General features: G+C 35.5%; 1 protein-coding gene across 2 annotated transcripts in view; it reads right to left on the bottom strand.

Annotated features, from left to right (window-relative positions):
- WNT10B (Wnt family member 10B) overlaps positions 1-20,759 on the bottom strand; it is a 74,148-nt gene that overhangs the window by 43,313 nt on the left and 10,076 nt on the right. The window contains exons 2-3 of one of the 2 annotated variants that reach the window (XM_053708066.1): positions 11,272-11,393; positions 1,003-1,164 (exon numbers count right to left, since the gene is read on the bottom strand). In XM_053708066.1, coding sequence (XP_053564041.1) covers positions 1,003-1,085 — 83 coding nt within the window. In that variant the 5' untranslated portion in view covers positions 1,086-1,164; positions 11,272-11,393. The remainder of the gene's footprint in view (positions 1-1,002; positions 1,165-11,271; positions 11,394-20,759) is intronic. The other variant, XM_053708065.1, reaches the window with a different exon arrangement.

Here is a 20,759-nt window from a genome sequence, read left to right as displayed (position 1 = left end):
ACCCCCCTCCCAAAAAAAAAATGAATTTGATACATATCTTTTTTTTTTTTTTTTACATTTAACACAGAAAAAAATGTGAATCAGATTATATGTCTGCAACAAGAGGTACCCTGTGCCCACAGTCCGTGAGATGGTCTGACCCCCTATTACTGTATATAGTGACACTGTTTAACCCACCAGTACTGTATATAGTGAGTCAGTGACAGAGTCTGTAATCTGCTGGTGAGATGGCTGGCCTGACCCTACCCGCCCCAGCACTTTATAAAGTAACCACAGTAGTCTATGACATAGTTCAGCCCCCCCGTACTGTATATAGTGGTACTGTATAGACTGACACTGTTTACCCCGCCCCCCCATGCTGTAGTAACAAGGTCTGTAATTTGCTGGTTCCACAAACATACACACACACACATACATGCATAAATACACACACAGTCACATACATACACACATACACACAAACACCAATGGGTAAAACAGAAACACTAACCCCTGTAGTCAGAGACACTAGTGAAGCATCATGTCACACTCACATGATATCAGTGCAGGCAGTGGCAGGTCAACGTTTTTTGGGGGCCCAGTCGCAATTGAAACCTCTGCACCCCCTGTAGGTTCGCCCCTGGTGAAACAACTTCTATTTGGCAACATGGTATAGAAAAGAGCAATGGACGGGTGCATATACAATTTACAAATGTTTTGTAGGTGACAGTAATGTAATGCTTTTACCAGAGAGCAAATAAAACAGGGGAAATTTAAAATCAGGTTCATTCAAAAAATGTTCCCACAGATCTGCAACGGGTATTTCATAAATTGTGATTGCATCAGCCTAATTTACATTGATTTATTTTACATTTATCCAGGATTTTTCAAATGTTTAACTACCTGTCATCTTCATAATAGGTCAATTAAAAGAATATTAGAAAAATAATAAGAACAGATCTCAACACTTTAAGAGATTTTCCTCTTGTCCTGTTGTATATTTGTTTGTGGCCACAAACTCACCGACTGCACAGCCAGACAGCAATAGTAAGGAACCAGGGCCAGGTCTCTGCGTGTGTGTCCCAGGCCATCCTCTGACCTTTCATTGGACAGTTGGGTCAGTTGTTGAGGCTCTTTCTTCATCTCCTAGCCCAGGGGCTTCCCTGTATTTCAGATCTACTGACCCTGTTAAAATGATGGGTGAGAGAGTTACATTTCATACTTCCACCACACACAGACAATCATGCTCAAAATGACCACCTCTGCCTTCTCATAACAGCTAACAGTTGTAAATGCTGCCGTTTTCACAAGAGGGTTCATACACACAATCCATAATATACAGATAAAATGTTTGATGATATTGATATCATAGTGCTGGGATTTGTATTTGTCATTGCAGTTTCAGGCAAAAGTTATGAATATGAAATAGTTCTATATAAAATATTTTACTTCAAAATATCTTAATTTCAAGTGGGTTAAATTTATATTGATTTAATAGGATTTAAATGTTGGACATACTTTACAGAGTATCACTTTCTCATTATCTAGTAACGACAACACCCACAATTCTATTAATGGACAGTTACACAGTTCCACAAACATAAGAACAATGAAAACAAAATTTGACAGAGCAGGAACATTAGTTTTAAAAACTAACTGTAATAAATACCTTCCTATAAAAAAAAAATCATTAATGTCTGTTTAAAAGGGACAGTCTACATAATTTTTTTATTTTTTTATTAAATAATCTTTTATTGAGATTCGTGAAACATAAACATGAGCAAATGGCAGGTTAAATATTGTACATAAACAAGATAGAATGTCTTCAAATAGTACAACACATGACAATTGCACAATACTTAATTAACAATAGCTTGAGAACCTCGTTTTATAAAATTAAGAATAGCAATAAACTGTGGTGAAATGAATGGTTACTCATGAACCAATTAGTTTAGGAAACAATAATATTCTTAGGATGATCACCACATAAATTATACATGTCAAAGTAAGGGATAACAGCGGGTAAACACCGCTTTAAAATGTGTAAATAACAATACCCCTGATAAACAAATACTAAAATGGGTGAGATCCAAAAAAGTGTAAGGGGGGGGGGGGGGGGGGCGAGGGTATTCTAAAAAAATGGAGACGACAGAAGCCATATCTTGGTGGAGGGGGTGTTAATCTTTAGCATGTAGCTTTGACACTTATTGTGGAGTTAGTCCTAAATGTAAATAGCGTATATGTAGTACACATCAAAGCCTTTGAGAGATATAGTAGCTCATGATATATATATATATATATATATATATATATATAGCCATAATGTATAGAGATACTGGTTTATAAACAATAACAGTGTGCAAAAGCCTCTCCAAAGTAGACCTAAAGATGTTTAGTCTTTTTGGGCGTGAGTACACTTTAAACAACCCTGTAAACGTATAATCAGGCTATGGATTTGCTAGGCCTCTCTCACATTATCATAAGGCAATATAGGTCCCAACATGGTAAAAAGCTAAAATGTAAATTGCGCATTGTGTCTTACCAGGTAGTAAGCATAAGTATAGATCTAGGAAATAGGGCAACACCAGGGTGTCTAGGTCAGTATCCCATAACACATCTATACGGTACCGTCTTGGCCGCCAACAGCACCGCACAGACATGAAACAGTTTGGATTACTCATGCTGTGGTTAGACAAATATAAAATGTAATGGAGTTTACCGGCAGCAATATAAAATAGAAACACTACAGGGGAGCTTCTGTACATGCCAAGTGTGGACCAAGCTATAGAGAAACTAGAGATGAGAGTCACACATATAATCTTACATAAAACTATGAAAATTTACAAACAAAATACACTAAGCACCACCAAAAAAAACCCTACAAAAAGCGACTGAATAAATCTGATCACCATCAAACCAGTTATTAACTAAATAAGGTTATTACGTAGGTAGGTACAACAGCAATAGTTTCACCTTAAATACATCTAAAACATTTCAACATGCAGTGCGGTACACTTATTGCAGGCTTGTAATAGACCTGGTGAGGAATATAATAATGCTGCTAAAGAAGCATGCAAATAACAAAGTAGATTATTGAACTAGTGCCAGGCATAAAGGAGGAAAGTGAGTAGTGGAGCTAACTGAAGGGGGGTACGAGTAACTAAACCTCCTTAGCTTATAATATGACTGGCAGATGTCTGCTTATTCAGACATGACACAGAAGAAATATTCTAAAAGAATATTCAAGCGTCTGGGTCGGTATTGTATTAGAGTTGAAACTGATAAAGATCGAGATATGTATGAGTCTACACTTAAACAGATTAAACTAGCAAACATTTAGCAACTTATTTCAGGAAGATATAAATGTTAATCCCAGTATTTAACATAGGATAATATAACAATACTTATCAAACTCATATATTCAGAAGTGATAAGCCGGAGAATACCATAAGCTACAACCTCTCAGGAGGCGATGTTCAGTATAACAAGAAACCGGAGGACTGTCCACTTATCAAGGGAAGATGTGAGGATCGAAGTATCAAAGTCCCTGTTGGGAAGCGTTTAAAAGTAAGGTGTCTCACTAAGAGTTCCAGTGTCGGCATCAGGAAGGCAGAGATCTCACCAATTAAAAGCACTAGCCGATTCTAATTTTGAGATGGGGCCGCGAGGGGCCATCTGTGTATGCCGTACGACAAAATACTCGATCACAACTGGTATACCCCACTCCCTGTCTCAAGAAGAGCCCCCCGTTCAGTGAGGTATCCGGGGCTAACTCGCTGGGAAATGATGATGAGCTTGCAACAGATTTGAGAGTCCCCTCAGGTATTGGGTCAGCTCCTCCACTGCCTTGAGCACGCATGACTTGTGTATAAATAATCGGTACAGCTGCGATTAAAGACCTAATTAGGAGCTCGTATGCTTGAGTCATAGCAGTCCCCACTAATATCTCCCTGCTCACAAATGCGGCCATGGTGCAGTCAGACCTCCGATTCTCTATCATAGAGTGACGATTCTGAGTCTCTACTGTTCCTTTAGCGTGGATGTCCTGTGAGATCAAAGTACGGGGCTTAGTCCATGGGTGACGCTGGGGCCCTTCAGTATCACCCTGAGCAAGGGGGAGATCTCTGTAGTTAGCGAGAGAGCCTACAGTGGAAGTTGCAGCTAAGATGGGAGCACTAGTGGTTCTCAAGATGGCGACACAGTGATAGTCCATGCGGTAGGTCAAATCCCCCAGCAGACGGGCAGCCAGCTCGAGGATAGAACACCGGGTAGGTGGTAGGGGTGATTTAGTTAGAGGTGTGGTGCAGCCACTGCAGCTGGGACCTGTAGCCCCCTCCATGACAAACGGCAGATGCCAGTACGTACCCTGGCCTGCAACTCAAGAATGGGTAGAAAAAGCCCCGTCTGCAGAGTATTTCAGAAGGCCATCTGCGCCTCTCACGGTCCTTACTATCTGCGGTATTAGCGATGCAGGTTGGAGGAAGTCTCCCCGGCTTCTACATTCAAGTATAGGTCGATCCAGATGAATATTATGTTTTAACCAGGGCTAAATCATATTTTATAAAGTTTTGAATCAGGAGCTCCTGAGCTATGCGTCCTGTTGCTTCAGCGGTTGGCTCCGCCCCCCATAAAAAAAATTTTAATGTTCAAAAAGATAGATAACGCCTTCACTACCCATTCCCCAGCTTTGCACAACCAACCTTGTTATATTAATATACTTTTTATAACCTCTAAATCTCTGCCTGTTTCTAAGCCCCTGCAGGTCACCTCTTATCTCAGTGCATTTTATTAGCTTTTAACAGCCAGACAGTGCTAGTTCAGTTGTTCCATATAGATAACATTGTGCTCACCCCAAGGAGTTATGCATGAACCAGTACTAATTGACTAAAATGCAAATTTGTCAAAGCACTGAGACAAGGTGGCAGTTTGCAAAGGCTTAGATACAAGGTAATCACCAAGGTAAAAAGTATATTAATATTACAGTGTTGGTTATGCAAAATTGGGGAATGGATAATAAAGGGATTATCTATCTTTTTAAACAATAACAATTTTCAAGTAGACTGTCTCTTTAAGTACATAAACACACACCGTATCTTCTAATTTTGAGTAGTATGGAGGTAGCATAACTCATTATAGTCCATCACACTAAGCCTACTGTCACACTTAATTCTCCAGAAAAAAAGTGCATGGTGCAAACAATTATGATAAGGCATAAGCTATTTATGTTTGTTAATATCAGCTGAAACATCACTGTTTAAAAAAGAAAATAACTAAGTAGCATTTGTACTCCCAATATTACACAGTCTATTGATAAACTCCCTAGTTTTTCTGTCTCATAATGGCAACAACTACCCTTTTTTGACACTTGGCCCATCTCAGAAACAGATGTAACATGTTTACAAGCAAACTCTCTCTGCAGATTATGTTCTCTAGACATTTTTTTTTTTTTGCTTAACTTGTGCAACCTCCCTTTAAGATTTTTTAGGTCTCAAATTTCTACAAGATTTTTTTTTTTAATGTAAGAGTTTATGTTTAATATTTATAAATGTCATAATAGATAGAAAAAAGAATGTGACAAAAATTGTACACATTATATAGTGTTATGCACTTTAATACAATTTGTGTAAGCTATATTTATGAGGTCAATATTGTAGTTACAACTACAAAAAAATCTACATCGAGTTCCTGGCAGGTAAAAAGGATTCAGTGCTTAATAAAGCTTCTCCCAAAAACACCATTTAAATGTAAAATATAAAAATCAGATAAAAAAGTTATAAACAATAAAGTATAAACGATGTTACAAATGTTTTATGGTGATTTATAAAGAACATAAAAACCTAGAGGGGGTGATAGGTTAAAACAATGTCTTTATAAGGAAACAATTAGATTTGGAATTTATATATTAATATTATTATAATTTATTTGTTTAGCTCTGCAAAATTCTGTAGCACTGACGCAAAAAATCTGTATTATCTATCCTAAGGTTTTAATTTAAATTTGAATACTTTTTTATACAATCAAAATGTTTGTCTTCTCTTTTATATATGTTTACTTTAAAGAATATCACATACGTAGTAGGGTATATATTTAACCTTAATTCTTTTTTGTGAAGAATTCCTTAGATACTTTTAATGGGGCATTCGTATATCTCTCTTAGGGTGGGTAAGAAAAGGTTAAGCAATAGAAAAGGTATTATGTATTGGGTGATTCCTTCCACTGGAAAATATTTTTTTGTCTTTGATTTTGCTTGTTTAGATATAAATGTGATTTTGAACTGGGTATTGTTTGCTTAAAAGAGAGTCAATATAGTAGTAAGTAGCAACTAATAAAATCTAGATTGGCATGTATAAAGGTTCCAGTGCTAAGCAAAACGTCCCCCATTTAAACTTATAATATAAAAATGAGGTATAGGAAGAAAACGTAAAAAGGAAAATTAGAAGAGGGAAAAATAAGGGCAAGGTTATTAGATATTACTAAAGGATGAAATCAGGACACAATGGGCCAGATTACAAGCGGAGCGATATTTACCCGATGTGCGTAAAAAGCCAAACTTTAAATATCACGTGCGCAATAACTTATTCCCCAATAGAAATCAATGGAGCAAACACGATTGCATATTCTCAAGTACGCTAACCCGACATGAAAATATGAATATTTCACATTCCAATGTTCTTCACATAGCAGAATATGTTGTATTTATTTCTAAATACATATTTATTTTTATATATATATATATATATATATATATATATATATATATATATATATATATATATATATATATATATATATATATATATATATATATATATATACAGGTAGCCCTCAGTTTACGCCGGGGTTAGGTTCCAGAAGGAATGGTTGTAAATTGAAACTGTTGTAAATTGAAACCCAGTTTATAATGTAAGTCAATGGGAAGTGAGGGAGTTAGGTTCCAGGCCCCTCTCAAAATTGTCATAAGTAACACCTAATACATTATTTCTAAAGCTTTGAAATGAAGACTTTAAATGCTAAACAGCATTATAAACCTAATAAAATAATCACACAACACAGACTTCACTTGCATTTTTCTGCAAACAGTTCTTTCTATGCATTCCAATCTGGACTGATTTATAGACAGGAAGATCTTGTTCCTTTGAAATCTGCTCGATAGCTCAGGTCTGGTTAAACTGATTAATTTCAGCTTGCTTGGCTTTGCTGCAACACAAGTGGACAACTCCACCTACTGGCTATTTTACTCAATGCACTGCTTCTCAATGCTTTTCAATAGCAGTCACATGACTGGAAAAAAAGGTTGTTATTCTGAAACAGTGTAAATTGAACCGTTGTAAACCGAGGGCCACCTGTATATATATATATATATATATATATATATATAAAATTATATATTTATATATAATGGTATTTTGGTACAATGTATATGTATTTATATATATATATATATATATATATATATATATATATATATATATATATATATATATATACAGTCGTATGCAAAAGTTTAGGCACCCCTGACAATTTCCATGATTTTATAAATAATTGGATGTTTGGATCAGCAGTTTCATTTTGATCTATCAAATAACTGAAGGACACAGTAATATTTCAGTAGTGAGATGAGGTTTATTGGATTAACAGAAAATGTGCAATATGCATCAAAACGAAATTAGATAGGTGCATAAATTTGAGCACTCCAACAGAAATATTGCATCAATATTTAGTAGATCCTCCTTTAGCAGAAATAACAGCCTCTAGATGCTTCCTATAGCCTGTAATGAGTGTCTGGATTCTGGATGAAGGTATTTTGGACCATTCCTCCTTGCAAATATCTCCAGTTCAGTTAGGTTTGATGGTTGCCGATCATAGACAGCCCGCTTCAAATCACCCCACAGATTTCCAATGATATTCAGGTCTGGGGACTGGAATGGCCATTCCAGAACATTGTACTTGTTCCGCTGCATAAATGCCAGAATAGATTTTGAGCAATGATTTGGGTCGTTGTCTTGTTGAAATATTCAGCTCCGGCATAACTTCAACTTTGTGACTGATTCCTCAACATTATTCTCAAGTATCTGCTGATATTGATTGTAATCCATGTGAGCTTCAACTTTAACAAGATTCCCAGTACCGGCACTGGCCACACAGCCACACAGCATGATGGAACATCCACCAAATTTTACTGTGGCTAGCAAGTGTTTGTCTTGGAACGCTGTGTTCTTTTGCCACCATGCATAACGCCCCTTGTTATGACCAAATAACTCAATCTTTGTTTCATTAGTCCACAGCAACTTCTTCCAAAATGAACTGGCTTGTCCAAATGTGCGTTTGCATACCTCAAGCGACTCTGTTTGTTGAGTGTGCAGAAAAGGCTTCTTCCACATCACTCTCCCATACGCTGAATTGTTGAACGATGCACAGTGACACCATCTGCAGCAAGATGATGTTGTAGGTCTTTGGAGGTGGTCTGTGGGCTGTTTTTGACTGTTCTCACCATCCTTTGCCTTTGCCTCTCCGATATTTTACTTCTGGCCTTAACAAGAACTGTGCCTGTAGTCTTCCAATTATATATAACAAATTCCAGAACCAAGCACTCACGTTATTATCTGTATTGCCAGGGTGCAGGTGCATATAAACCACACAAGACATCCAATAGAGACTGAACACACTGGATTTGTTTCAAAATGAAAATCCCCTGTTTATTGTGACATTTCGGGGTCTCCCCCATTATCAAACATATGTTTTAAAAAGGGGGAGACCCCGAGACGTCACATTAAACAGTTGATTTTCGTTTTGGAACAAGTCCGGTGTGTGCAGTCTTTATTGGATATTATATATATATATATATATATATATATATATATATATATATATATATATATATAATTATATATAGGTATGGATATATACAGATATATATAGGAATATCTATGTAAAAATACTTAGAACATATTCCCCTATGTGAAGAACATTGGAATGTGAAATATTTACAGTACATACACAGTATAACACGTTATTAAAAATTAATATTGTATAAATATCTATTTAACTGCAAAGGGCTCCAATGCACTTATATATATTTCTATATGTGTATACATATGTATGTATGTATGTGTATATATGTCTGTAATTACATATATACACATATAAATACATAAATACATAAAAGAGTCCTTGGGGATTGTGGAAATACTTGTAAGATTATGGTAGCACATAGGAGTTTTGAAACTGTGTAACTAGCAATACAACTTGCAATAATAGATAAAAATAAATAAATTAGTCCAGGTAAAGGGTGTATAGTTGGCATGGGGACACATGGATCAGAATTTCTAGGAGATAGAAAAGTGAATGTCGAGCTTTTCTACCCAAGATAGAAAATGTGCAGTATAAATTGTTTGCAATTAAATGAAAATAAAGTAGAGGAGATTCTCAACTTTTGATAATCACATTTCATGTGTAGCAACAGAGGGAAATTCCCACAATTTAGAAATTAGCAATTTGGCCCAGCTTGATAATACTTGCAACAAGGATTTACAGATTTGGCAAGGGCTCATTTCCAGCTTGTTTTGTATCTTTTCTACAAGTGCTGCAGTTCAGTATTTTTAATGCAGATATCTATTAAGAAGTGAAAGTCTTAAATGTGAATAGGATGTGGATAAGTAAAATTATTTTTATAGACTTTGAAGGTTTCTTGAATAATAGCAAATTTTGCAGTTACAGAAGCTCTACATATAGGCGTTGTCAGGACAATTTTGATATTGCATATTAATCACATATGTCTGTGCTATATAATATAGGGTTAGAATTGATCATGTGTATTTACTTATAGATTCAGGTACACATACATATGTATCAGTATTAATATGTAGCTATTAGCTAGTGTTGCTTGTCAGTATATAATTGCTTACTGTGAAGTTTTTGTACTTTATCAAAATAATTCATGTTTAGTTACTATGATATTCAAGGTCCCCAACATAGCTGCATGATTCCTATCATTATATTATTGGTATAAATATCTACAAATATCCCCATGTCTTTCATACATGGTTCCAGTAAGTCTCTTTTTCTATAAACATTAGTGGGGTTCAACCTTGGTTAACGCTCAAATAGAGATACTGACTTGTTTTTCAGAATATATTTACAAAATACATATTTGTCTGTTATAGCTTAGTGACGAGTGCCATCTTCCGAGGGAAAAATATTCTAACTGCTAAATCTTAGTTTACTAACAAAAATGTTAATTTATCTGTAATTAGTGTTAGCCAATCATTTATGTGAACCTAACCTTATCAGCTGGGGTGGAGTTAAGCGTTTTCCATAAAATAAGCACTCACCCACAAAAGGGGGACGAGGGGACAAAGGTAGACGGCACAAGGGGCTACACTGAGCATGCATGATGACCACACCCTATCCAGAGGAGATGGGAGGCTAAGCTGACCAGATAGACAAGTCAGGACAATGGCGAGAGAGGGTCCAGGGGTAACCTAAGAGGATCTATTTACACTGAACCCCAGTGAAGGATCCCACAATGTTGATAAGTATGAAACAAACCCACATGAAACAGTTTTGTTAATATGGTTTATGTTCTTTACATTTATATTCAAGATTTTAATCAATTCTGGTTTGCCCTTTATAGTCACAAATATTTTGTTACATAATTCCTGTTAACCTGGTCTTATCTGTCGACAATAACACTGGGTCAGTCAGGAATCTGGTAAAAATATCATTTTTTATGGTTTGCCAGGATTATTAGTTTACCTTATTCTTGCCAGCTATGCTGAGAATTTAAATAACAAAAGTTTCTGTTTCTCTATTATACACGCAAGCTACTGCAAATAAAATCATTTAGTGATTGTTTTCATTAGTTTTAACCTGATAATCATTAAATCATTGTAATGATGTTTGCTTATTGATTTGCTTTATTCAAATATTGCTTATTATTTCTAATAATTATTTTAATAAAATAAGTTTGTTTATTGATCTGGTCTCAGTTTAATTAATAGACAAATCAGAATTAAAAGTATTCAGGTTTTATATGTATTATCCTTTGCAAATGATAATAATTCACATATTGCCCCTGCAAAGTTGGTAACCACTATTATATATGTATCGAATTACATTATCAGAATGATATAGAGGTTCCATAATATTTATTGTGTCTAAACACATAATACACTTTGCGGGTACACTACTGAAATAATAATAGAAATAATAATAATAAGGATAATATTCACAACAGTGTTTTGGAAAATACTAAATATAACAAGTGTAAAGACACTATTTACTGGTACCTACAAAGTCTGTCTATATGTTGGTGGATCCTACAATCATGTAAAAGTCCAAAATCCTGCATAGCTCCTGGAACTTGAATAGACACAGGTGCAGAGTTGTCTAGGTGCAAAAAAAACCCCTCAAGCCTGCAAGGTAAAAAAAAAAACAGCTTGAATAGAGCAAGAAGGAAACATTTATTTAAATATTCACAGTGGGTATGACATTCCCTGGAGCCATAACATTTCTTGTAAAGCAGACTTCCCTTCATCAGAATTGTATTATGCTCTTATATGAGGGTATAATGTGGAATCCTTAAATTTAGATATTTAAACTTTTATCAAATTTAATTGACATTAAACAAAATAAACACATTTTGTTTACATTAAACAAGCATAAAATATGGGTTAAAATGCACAAACATTTGAAATTGTTCTTTCTTAAATACAATTTCTATGTATTTCAAATGTCTACTCATTAATCTATAATATTTTAATCCCTTAATCTTATTAAAGCCATTCTTATCTATGGTTTAGGCAGTTAGACATAGCATTGCTAAATCTCTGCATTAAAAAATGTTTTAAAAGCATTTACAATTGACATTTTGTTGTCAGAAAATCAAGGTTTTGTTTTTTTCAGAGCAGTCCAATGATGCATCCCTTAAAAAGCCTCTTTAGATTCTTCAATGTGTTTCCTTTGCACCTGTATTTATCCAAGCAATTTCTGTCCCTTTAAGTGTGCAGGATGCATGTAATCGTTTACAGGAACGTTATGAGAAATAAGTAATTCCTTTATATACATTACAATTAATTGTATATGTTCACTTAAAGAGACACTAAACCCCAAAAAAGTATTTCATGATTCAAGAAGAGAATACAATTTAAACAACATTCCAATTTTCTTGTATTATCTAATTTGCTTCATTATTTAGCTATCCTTTGTTGAAGAACTAGCAATACACATTGGTGAGCCAATCACACGAGACATCTATGTGCAACAACCAATCAGCAGCTACTGAGCCTATCCAGACATGTTTTTCAGCAAAGTATATCAAGATAATGAAGCAAATTAGATAATAGAATTAAATTAGAAAGTTGTTTAAAATTGCATGCTCTTACTAATTCATGAAAGAAAAAAATTTGGGTTTCATGTCCCTTTAAACATTCTATTAGCAAATTGAGTTTAATATATTCAATAAATATGTTTTTACCACTTCTTTTAAAGAGACAGTATACACCAATTTTCATTTAACTGCATGTAATAGACACTACTATAAAGAAGAATAAGCACAGATACTGATCTAAAAATCCAGTATAAAACCTTCACAGTTGATGAGGTTAGGCTGGGACACCTAGTGAAAGAGACTGGGAAATCAGGAAGAGCAGACAACCCCTCCCCCTTCCCTGCATATAAAAATACCCATTAGACAAACATGAGGAAGCGTGAATCTGTAGAAATCAGTATACATCGAAAACTTGGGGCTTAGTTAAGAGTCTGAAAATCAGCACAATGTTATTTAAAATTAAGCAAAACTATACATTGTTACAAAAACAATCCCAGATATATATAGGGTATATAAATGGATAATCTACAAAACATTTATGCAAAGAAAAATCTAGTGTAGAATGTCCCTTTAAAGAAGGCAAAGATGTTTTTTTTAAAGTTCTGATATTGTTTTTGTCTGCACTAATTATATTATACACTAGTTGTATTTTATATAACTTTAGTATCATACAGTGTTAAGTGGTCCTAACGCTGCTTGTTTACGCCCGCTGCTATTACGAGTCTTGCAGGTATAGGTGTACTGCAAACTTCTTTGGCCTTACCGCAAAACGACTTACGTAAACTTCATAAAGTCTTTTTTCTAGGGGACTTCCATAGCACCGTTATTACGAGTCTGTCCTTGGAGGCCAAAAAGTGAGCGGTACACCCTACCCCGTCAAGAGTCCTAACGCATTTAAAAGTCAGTAGTTATGAGTTTTATGGTACAATGCCGTAACATAAAACTCCTAACTAAAGTGCTAAAAAGTACAGTAACACCCATAAACTACCTATTAACCCCTAAACCGAGGCCCTCCCGCATCGCAAATACTAAAAGAAAATTTTTAACCCCTAATCTGCCGCTTCGGACACCGCCGCCACTACATTATATTTATGAACCCCTAATCTGCTGCCCCCAACATCGCCGCCACCAACATTATATTTATTAACCCCTAATCTGCTGCCCCCAATGTCGCCGCCACCTACCTACACTTATTAACCCCTAATCTGCCGCACCAACGTTGCCGCCACTATAATAAACATATTAACCCCTAAACCGCCGCACTCCCGCCTCGCAAACATTAGTTAAATATTATTAACCCCTAATCTGCCGTCCCTAACATTGCCGTCACCTACCTACATTTATTAACCCCTAATCTGCCGCCTCCAATGTCGCCGCCACTATACTAAATGTATTAACCCCTAAATCTAAGTCTAACCATAACACTAACACCCCCTAACTTAAATATAATTAAAATAAATCTAACTAAAAATTCCTATCATTACCTAAATTATTCCTATTTAAAACTAAATACTTACCTATAAAATAAACCCTAAGCTAGCTACAATATAACTAATAGTCACATTGTATCTAGCTTTAGGATTTATTTTTATTTTACAGGCAAGTTTGTATTTATTTTAACTAGATAGAATAGTTATTTAATAGTTATTAACTATTTAATAACTACCTAGCTAAAATAAAGACAAATTTACCTGTAAAATAAAACCTAACCTAAGTTACACTAACACCTAACACTACAATATAATTAAATACATTAACTAAATTAAATACAATTACCTAAATTAAATTAGCTAAAGTACAACCCCCCACTAAATTACAGAAAATAATAAACAAATTACAGATATTTAAAATAATTACACCTAAACTAATAGCCCTATTAAAATAAAAAAGCCCTCCAAAATAAAAAAAAAACCCTAGCCTAAACTAAACTACCAATAGCCCTTAAAAGGGCCTTTTGCGGGGCATTGCCCCAAAGTAATCAGCTCTTTAACCTGTAAAAAAAAATACAAACAACCCCCCCAACAGTAAAACCCACCACCCATACAACCAACCCCCCAAATAAAATACTATCTAAAAAAACCTAAGCTCCCCATTGCCCTGAAAAGGGCATTTGGATGGGCATTGCCCTTAAAAGGGCAGTTAGCTCTTTTGCCGCCCAAACCCTAACCTAAAAATAAAACCCTATTGGATCAGCCAATAGGATTGAGCTTGCATTCTATTGGCTGATTGGAACAGCCAATAGAATGTGAGCTCAATCCTATTGGCTGATTGGATCAGCCAATAGGACTGAACATCAATCCTATTGGCTGATTGCATCAGCCAATAGGATTTTTTCTACCTTAATTCCGATTGGCTGATAGAATTCTATGAGCCAATCAGAATCTAAGAGACGCCATCTTGGATGACGTCACTTAAATGTACCTTCATTCAGCTTTAGTCGTTGAATGAAGAGGATGCTCCGCGTCGGATGTCTTGAAGAAGATACCGTCTGGATGAAGTATTCTGCCCGTCTGGAGGACCACTTCGCCCGGCATGGATGAAGACTTCTCCCGACTTCGTTGAGGACTTCGGCCCGGCTTGGATGAAGACGTCTCCCGGTAAGTCGATCTTCATGGGGTTAGTGTTAGATTTTTTAAGGGTGTATTGGGTGTGTTTTATTTTTAGGTTAGGGTTTGGGCGGCAAAAGAGCTAACTGCCCTTTTTTTAGGGCAATGCCCATCCAAATGCCCTTTTCAGGGCAATGGGGAGCTTAGGTTTTTTTAGATAGTATTTTATTTGAGGGGTTGGTTGTGTGGGTGGTGGGTTTTACTGTTGGGGGGCTTGTTTGAATTTTTTTTTACAGGTAAAAGAGCTGATTAAGGCCCTTTTAAGGGCTATTGGTAGTTTAGTTTAGGCTAGGGTTTTTTTTATTTTAGGGGGGCTTTTTTTATTTTAATAGGGCTATTAGATTAGGTGTAATTAGTTTAAATATCTGTAATTTGTTTATTATTTTCTGTAATTTAGTGTTTGTTTTTTGTACTTTAGCTAATTTAATTTAATTTAGGTAATTGTATTATTTAGTTAATGTATTTAATTATATTGTAGTGTTAGGTGTTAGTGTAACTTAGGTTAGGTTTTATTTTACAGGTAAATTTGTCTTTATTTTAGCTAGGTAGTTTCTTAAATAGTTAATAACTATTTAATAACTATTCTACCTAGTTAAAATAAATACAAACTTGCCTGTAAAATAAAAATAAACCCTAAGATAGCTACAATGTAACTATTAGTTATATTGTAGCTAGCTTAGGGTTTATTTTATAGGTAAGTATTTAGTTTTAAATAGGAATAATTTAGTTAACGATAGGAATATTTATTTAGATTTATTTAAATTATATTTAAGCTAGTGGGTGTTAGGTTTAGGGTTAGACTTAGGTTTAGGGGTTAATAACTTTAATATAGTGGTGGCGACGTTGGGGGCGGCAGATTAGGGGATAATAAATGTAGGTAGGTTGCGGCGACATTGGGGGCGGCAGATTAGGGGTTAATAAATATAATGTAGGTGTCGGCGATGTTGGGGGCAGTAGATTAGGGGTTCATAACTATAATGTAGGTGGCGGTAGGGTCCGGAGCGGCAGATTAAGGGTTAATAATATAATGTAGGTGTCGGCGATGTTGGGGCGGTAGATTAGGGGTTAATAAGTGTAAGATTAGGGGTGTTTAGACTCTGGGTTCATGTTAGGGTGTTAGGTGTAGACATACCTTTTATTTCCCCATAGGAATCAATGGGGCTGCGTTAGGGAGCTTTACGCTGCTTTTTTGCAGGTGTTAGACTTTTTTTCAGCTGGCTCTCCCCGTTAATTCCTATTGGGAAATTGTACATGAGCACGTACGACCAGTTCACCGCTGACTTAAGCAGCGCTGGTATTGGAGTGCGTAAATGAGCAAAATTTTGCTCAACTCTCACTTCTTGTCTTTTAACGACGGGTTTCTGAAAACCCGTAATACCAGCGCTGCAGGTAAGTGAGCAGTGAGACAAAACTGCTTGTTAGCACCGCACAGCCTCTAACACAAAACTCTAGCCATATGTTTCTAAAGTTTAGCTACTGTCTTTTTCAATTTTGGAGATTTTCTTAGTACTTGTTACACACTTTGCACATCAGTCCTAACAACTGTAGTTTCTGAGTTACAGGGGCCAATGTATCAAGGGCCGAATGGCTCCTGATGCCCCTGTTTTGGCTCGAGCCTTCAGGCTCACTGGAAACAGCAGTTATGAAGCAGTGGTCTTAAGACCGCTGCTCCTTAACTGGTCCACTGCCTCTGAGGCTGCGGACATCAATCCGCCCTATCTCATACGATCGGGTTGATTGACACCCCCTGCTAGCAGGCGATTGACCGCAAATCTGCAGGGGGCTGCATTGCACAAGCAGTTCACCAGAACTGCTTGTGCAGTGTTAAATGCCAGCAGCGTATGCTGTCGGCATTCAGCAATGTCTGTCGGACATGATCCACTGAGCGGATCTTGTCCGACAAATATTTGCTAATTCTGCCCTATAGTGGCTTGATAAAGGCCTCATTGTAGGCTGAAACGCGTCGACTTTATTTCTATATGACATACCAGCCTGAGTCTATTTCACGGTAAGCACATTTCCTAAGTAGCTATATGGTTTTTGTGCAGCTACTTGTTCTGTTTCTCCACAGGTTTTATCACTTCTGAAACACTCCAGACACGAAGTATTCCTCGTTTTTTACTTTTTGTTTTTGGATTCTACACATTTCTTGGGACCCTACACCCCCTCTTTTTGGACATTAATATTCAGGACATTAACTACCTGGGACATTTCAACTAATAATCCTATTTTTTTGGGTTCTTATATCACTTTGGACATTATTATTTATTTTTTATTTTTTATACACTGTCATTATATTATGTAATCACCTGATTGGCCAATCTATCCCTTAAAATTTTATATATATATATCCTTTTTATTGTCACTTATTTTCTCCTCCAAGAAATCTCTTGGGTGATGTAAATACTGATTACAGCTGTATTATTTACCTCATGAGTCTATAAGACTCTACTATTGTCTCTATTCTAACTAATAGTCCACTTATTGTTTTATCTACAGGCAGTTTTTATGTATTAACTGCTTTTATATACTATGGTTTCTATATGCAGTAATTGTATTCTATGTGGCAATTAATATAACGCTATTTTGCTACATTACTGTCCTATATTCCTAATTGTTTCATGCTACGGTTCTAGTGTAGCTTCTAATAGCTCACTGCATCAGTTTTTCCTAAGCTCATTGTATCAGTCTCTCCCAGTCCTTCATTGTATCTGTTTCCCCTAAGTAAATTCATTTTAAGTAAATTCATTTAAGTAAATCCTATTTTATTAAATTGATTTTAAGCACAATCAATATATTCGTAACACTGTTCTCTTTTGTTTTGCTACTATTATTAACCACCATACACTATTTTTTTACAACGTACTTTAGCCTCCTTTGTCCTTCACATACTCTTTGTTCTTCATATTTAGTACGATTTAGTTAGGTAATCGTTCCATCATGGAGTGAGCTTGTACGGTTAACATTTGGCGCTGTCCTCTATATACATATTTTGCAACTCAACAGAGGAGCCATCGTGCCAATTTTGTTTTTGTGGCCCCACGTAACACTCAGTAGTAAGCAGCAATAGTAATAATGTATTTGCTAATCTGTATAATGATTTTGAGGATAGATAGTTAAATGGACCTACAACCTGCAGTAAAAAAATGCTCCCCTGTACACATCCTGCACACGCCTATGCATAGACCAGCTGCTATAGCCCTTGTGCCACTGCACCTGCGGCACCAATAGTAGTTCCGCCCCTGATAGATAGATAGATATACACACATAATAAATAATAAAGTCAACACAGGAGACGCGTGCACCCACATTTGCAAGAAAATATATACAATGTGCTTGTTTATGTTGAGGTTAATGAATAAAGATTTTACTAATGCCAATTTGTCCCCTTAAAAAAATGACAACTCAGGTTTCTGCTTGACCCTTTATCCTTGAGCATAAGCTGAATGGGAGACCGGGAAGCTAACCTTACAACTTCAATGCCCTCTTGTGGTCACTAAACTTTGGTGCTTGTGGCTAAATACATTCATTTAAAGTTTGCAACAAGCAGACAAATCATCACCTCTATTATGTCTTACACTAATGTTCCTCTTTTTTATTTAGGCAACAATCACAGTTTATGGCTACAAATTGCACCTAATTCTGTATTACCAGCTAATAAAAAAATGTATTACTATTACACAGGATTGTAATTAGTCATATTAAAAATATAAAATATAGCTGCATTTTTCATTGTCCTGTCTTCCTGTGCCTACTGGTGCTGTCAATGTGTATTCAGTAGCACAGTTTAGTGGCTCTAATAGTAAAATGAATGATAATACTTTGTTCTTAACATTGTAGAAATATCTGTAGCTGAATGGGAACCTTGCTGAAAAGCAGGATTTAGTTTGCCACCAAACAACTGCCTCTAGCTTTCAAAGTTTCAAATGTTCCTTAAAAATATATCATTTTGAGGATGGCCACAATTTAAAGGGATACTAAACCAATTTTTTCAAGATTCAGATAGAGCATGCAATTTTTAGCTACTTTCTAATTTACTCCTATTATAATTTTTTCTTCGCTCTCTTGCTATCTTTATTTAAAAAGCAGCCATGTAAAACTTAGCATCCGGCCCATTTTTGGTTCAGAACCTGGGTTATGCTTGCTTATTAGTTTACTAAATGTAGCTACCAATAAGAAAGTGCTGTCCAGGGTCCTGGACCTAAAATGGGCTGGCAACTAAGATTTATATTCCTGCTTTTTAAGTAAAGATAGCAAGAAGTAATAGGAGTAAATTAGAAAGATGCTTAAAATTGCATGCTCTATCTGAATCTTGAAAGAAAAAAGTTGGGTTTAGTGTCCCTTTAAATTAAGAAGTTTCCTTGCCTCTGATCCCTCCCCACCTCATTTCTCCCATGTATTTCCTTTAGAAAACACACAAGTCCATTTGTCTTGTTAATCATCTCATGTAAAATTGGTTTACAGCTAACAGTGGATGTCACCTGATGTCACAGCAGTGAGTGATTTCTAAAACAAAAATAACCTCAAACAACATACTACAAAATTATTACTTTGCACAATAAAGGCATACAATAATTATCTGACATAAAGCAAACAAGTAGCTTGTATAAATAACCACACACAAAAAGATGAAAGCTCTGCTTCTGGATGTTGAATTCAGTTTGGAGCCCCCCACCACATCAGACATGCTTGGAACATTGTGTGGAAGGAAATATGCTCAAGTGGAATGTTAGTATCATAATACAAATCATTTGCTAAGCTTTTCTAAATTATTGTAATCAACTCAAATATTTTGTTATTACTATTCATTTTTTAGAAATAGAAAGAAGAAGGTACCTTAAACTGTCACTTGAGTTTACAAAAGAGACAGGCATCACAAGGCAAAAATGGTCTAAATCTACTAATCTGATGTGTCTTTAAAGGGATATCAAACAGTTGGTTTCTTTGTTGTAATAAAAAAGCACAAAACAGTGGGCTATGCTTAATATAAATCATTGCAATATGTATTATTCATCAAGGATTTTACCTTTTATTAGTTTTTGTAACTTTATTTGTGCTGTGTCCATTACTTCATGTCACAGCCCTACAAGGAGGCTGGAGCCTCTGAAGGAAGGCAAATTAGCAGTTATTCATTTGAAGTGTTTCTAAGAGACACCTATCTGCTTAGTGCAATTAGTTTATTGCCCATGTTCAGTATATGACTTTTGTTGCAAGTCATGTAACCATGTAACCTAAGTTCTGTAATGAGATTTTGTAAGTGCTCATTTTGCAAGAAAACCAGTTTTTTATCCTCTGCTTTTGTAACACAATCTGTTTCTTTTTATGCTTACTTCAATTTAACATATTTCTTTTTATTAAAGGAACAATGTTTAAAGGGATATGAAACCCAAATGTTTTCTTTCATGATTCAGATAGAGCATACAATTTTAAGCAACTTTCTAATTTACTCCTTTTATCACTTTTTCTTTGTTCTCTTGGTATGCTTTGTTGAATGAGCAGAAATGCACTACTAGTTGCTGACTGAACAAATGGGTGTGTGAATGACAATTGGTATATATATATATGCAGCCACCAATCAGCTCCTGAGCTTTCCTAGATAAACCTTTCAACAAAGGATACAAAGTGAAGGATGCTAATTAAATAATAGAAGTAAATTGGAAAGTTGTTTGTATTGTGTATTCTCTATCTGAATCTTGAAAGAATTTTTTTAGGTTTCATGTCCCTTTAATATCCTTTTTAATATTACTAATTCTCTCTCTCTCACTCTCACTCTCATCATCCTCAAACCAAAAAAAAAACAACCAAAACTGTGAGTTAAAGGGACATTAAACAAAAATTTTTCTTTC

Source organism: Bombina bombina, chromosome 3, assembly GCF_027579735.1.
Source record: "Bombina bombina isolate aBomBom1 chromosome 3, aBomBom1.pri, whole genome shotgun sequence".
Lineage (NCBI taxonomy): Eukaryota > Metazoa > Chordata > Amphibia > Anura > Bombinatoridae > Bombina > Bombina bombina.
Note: the sequence above shows the minus strand (reverse complement) of the source record. Positions and strands in the feature narration are given on the sequence as shown.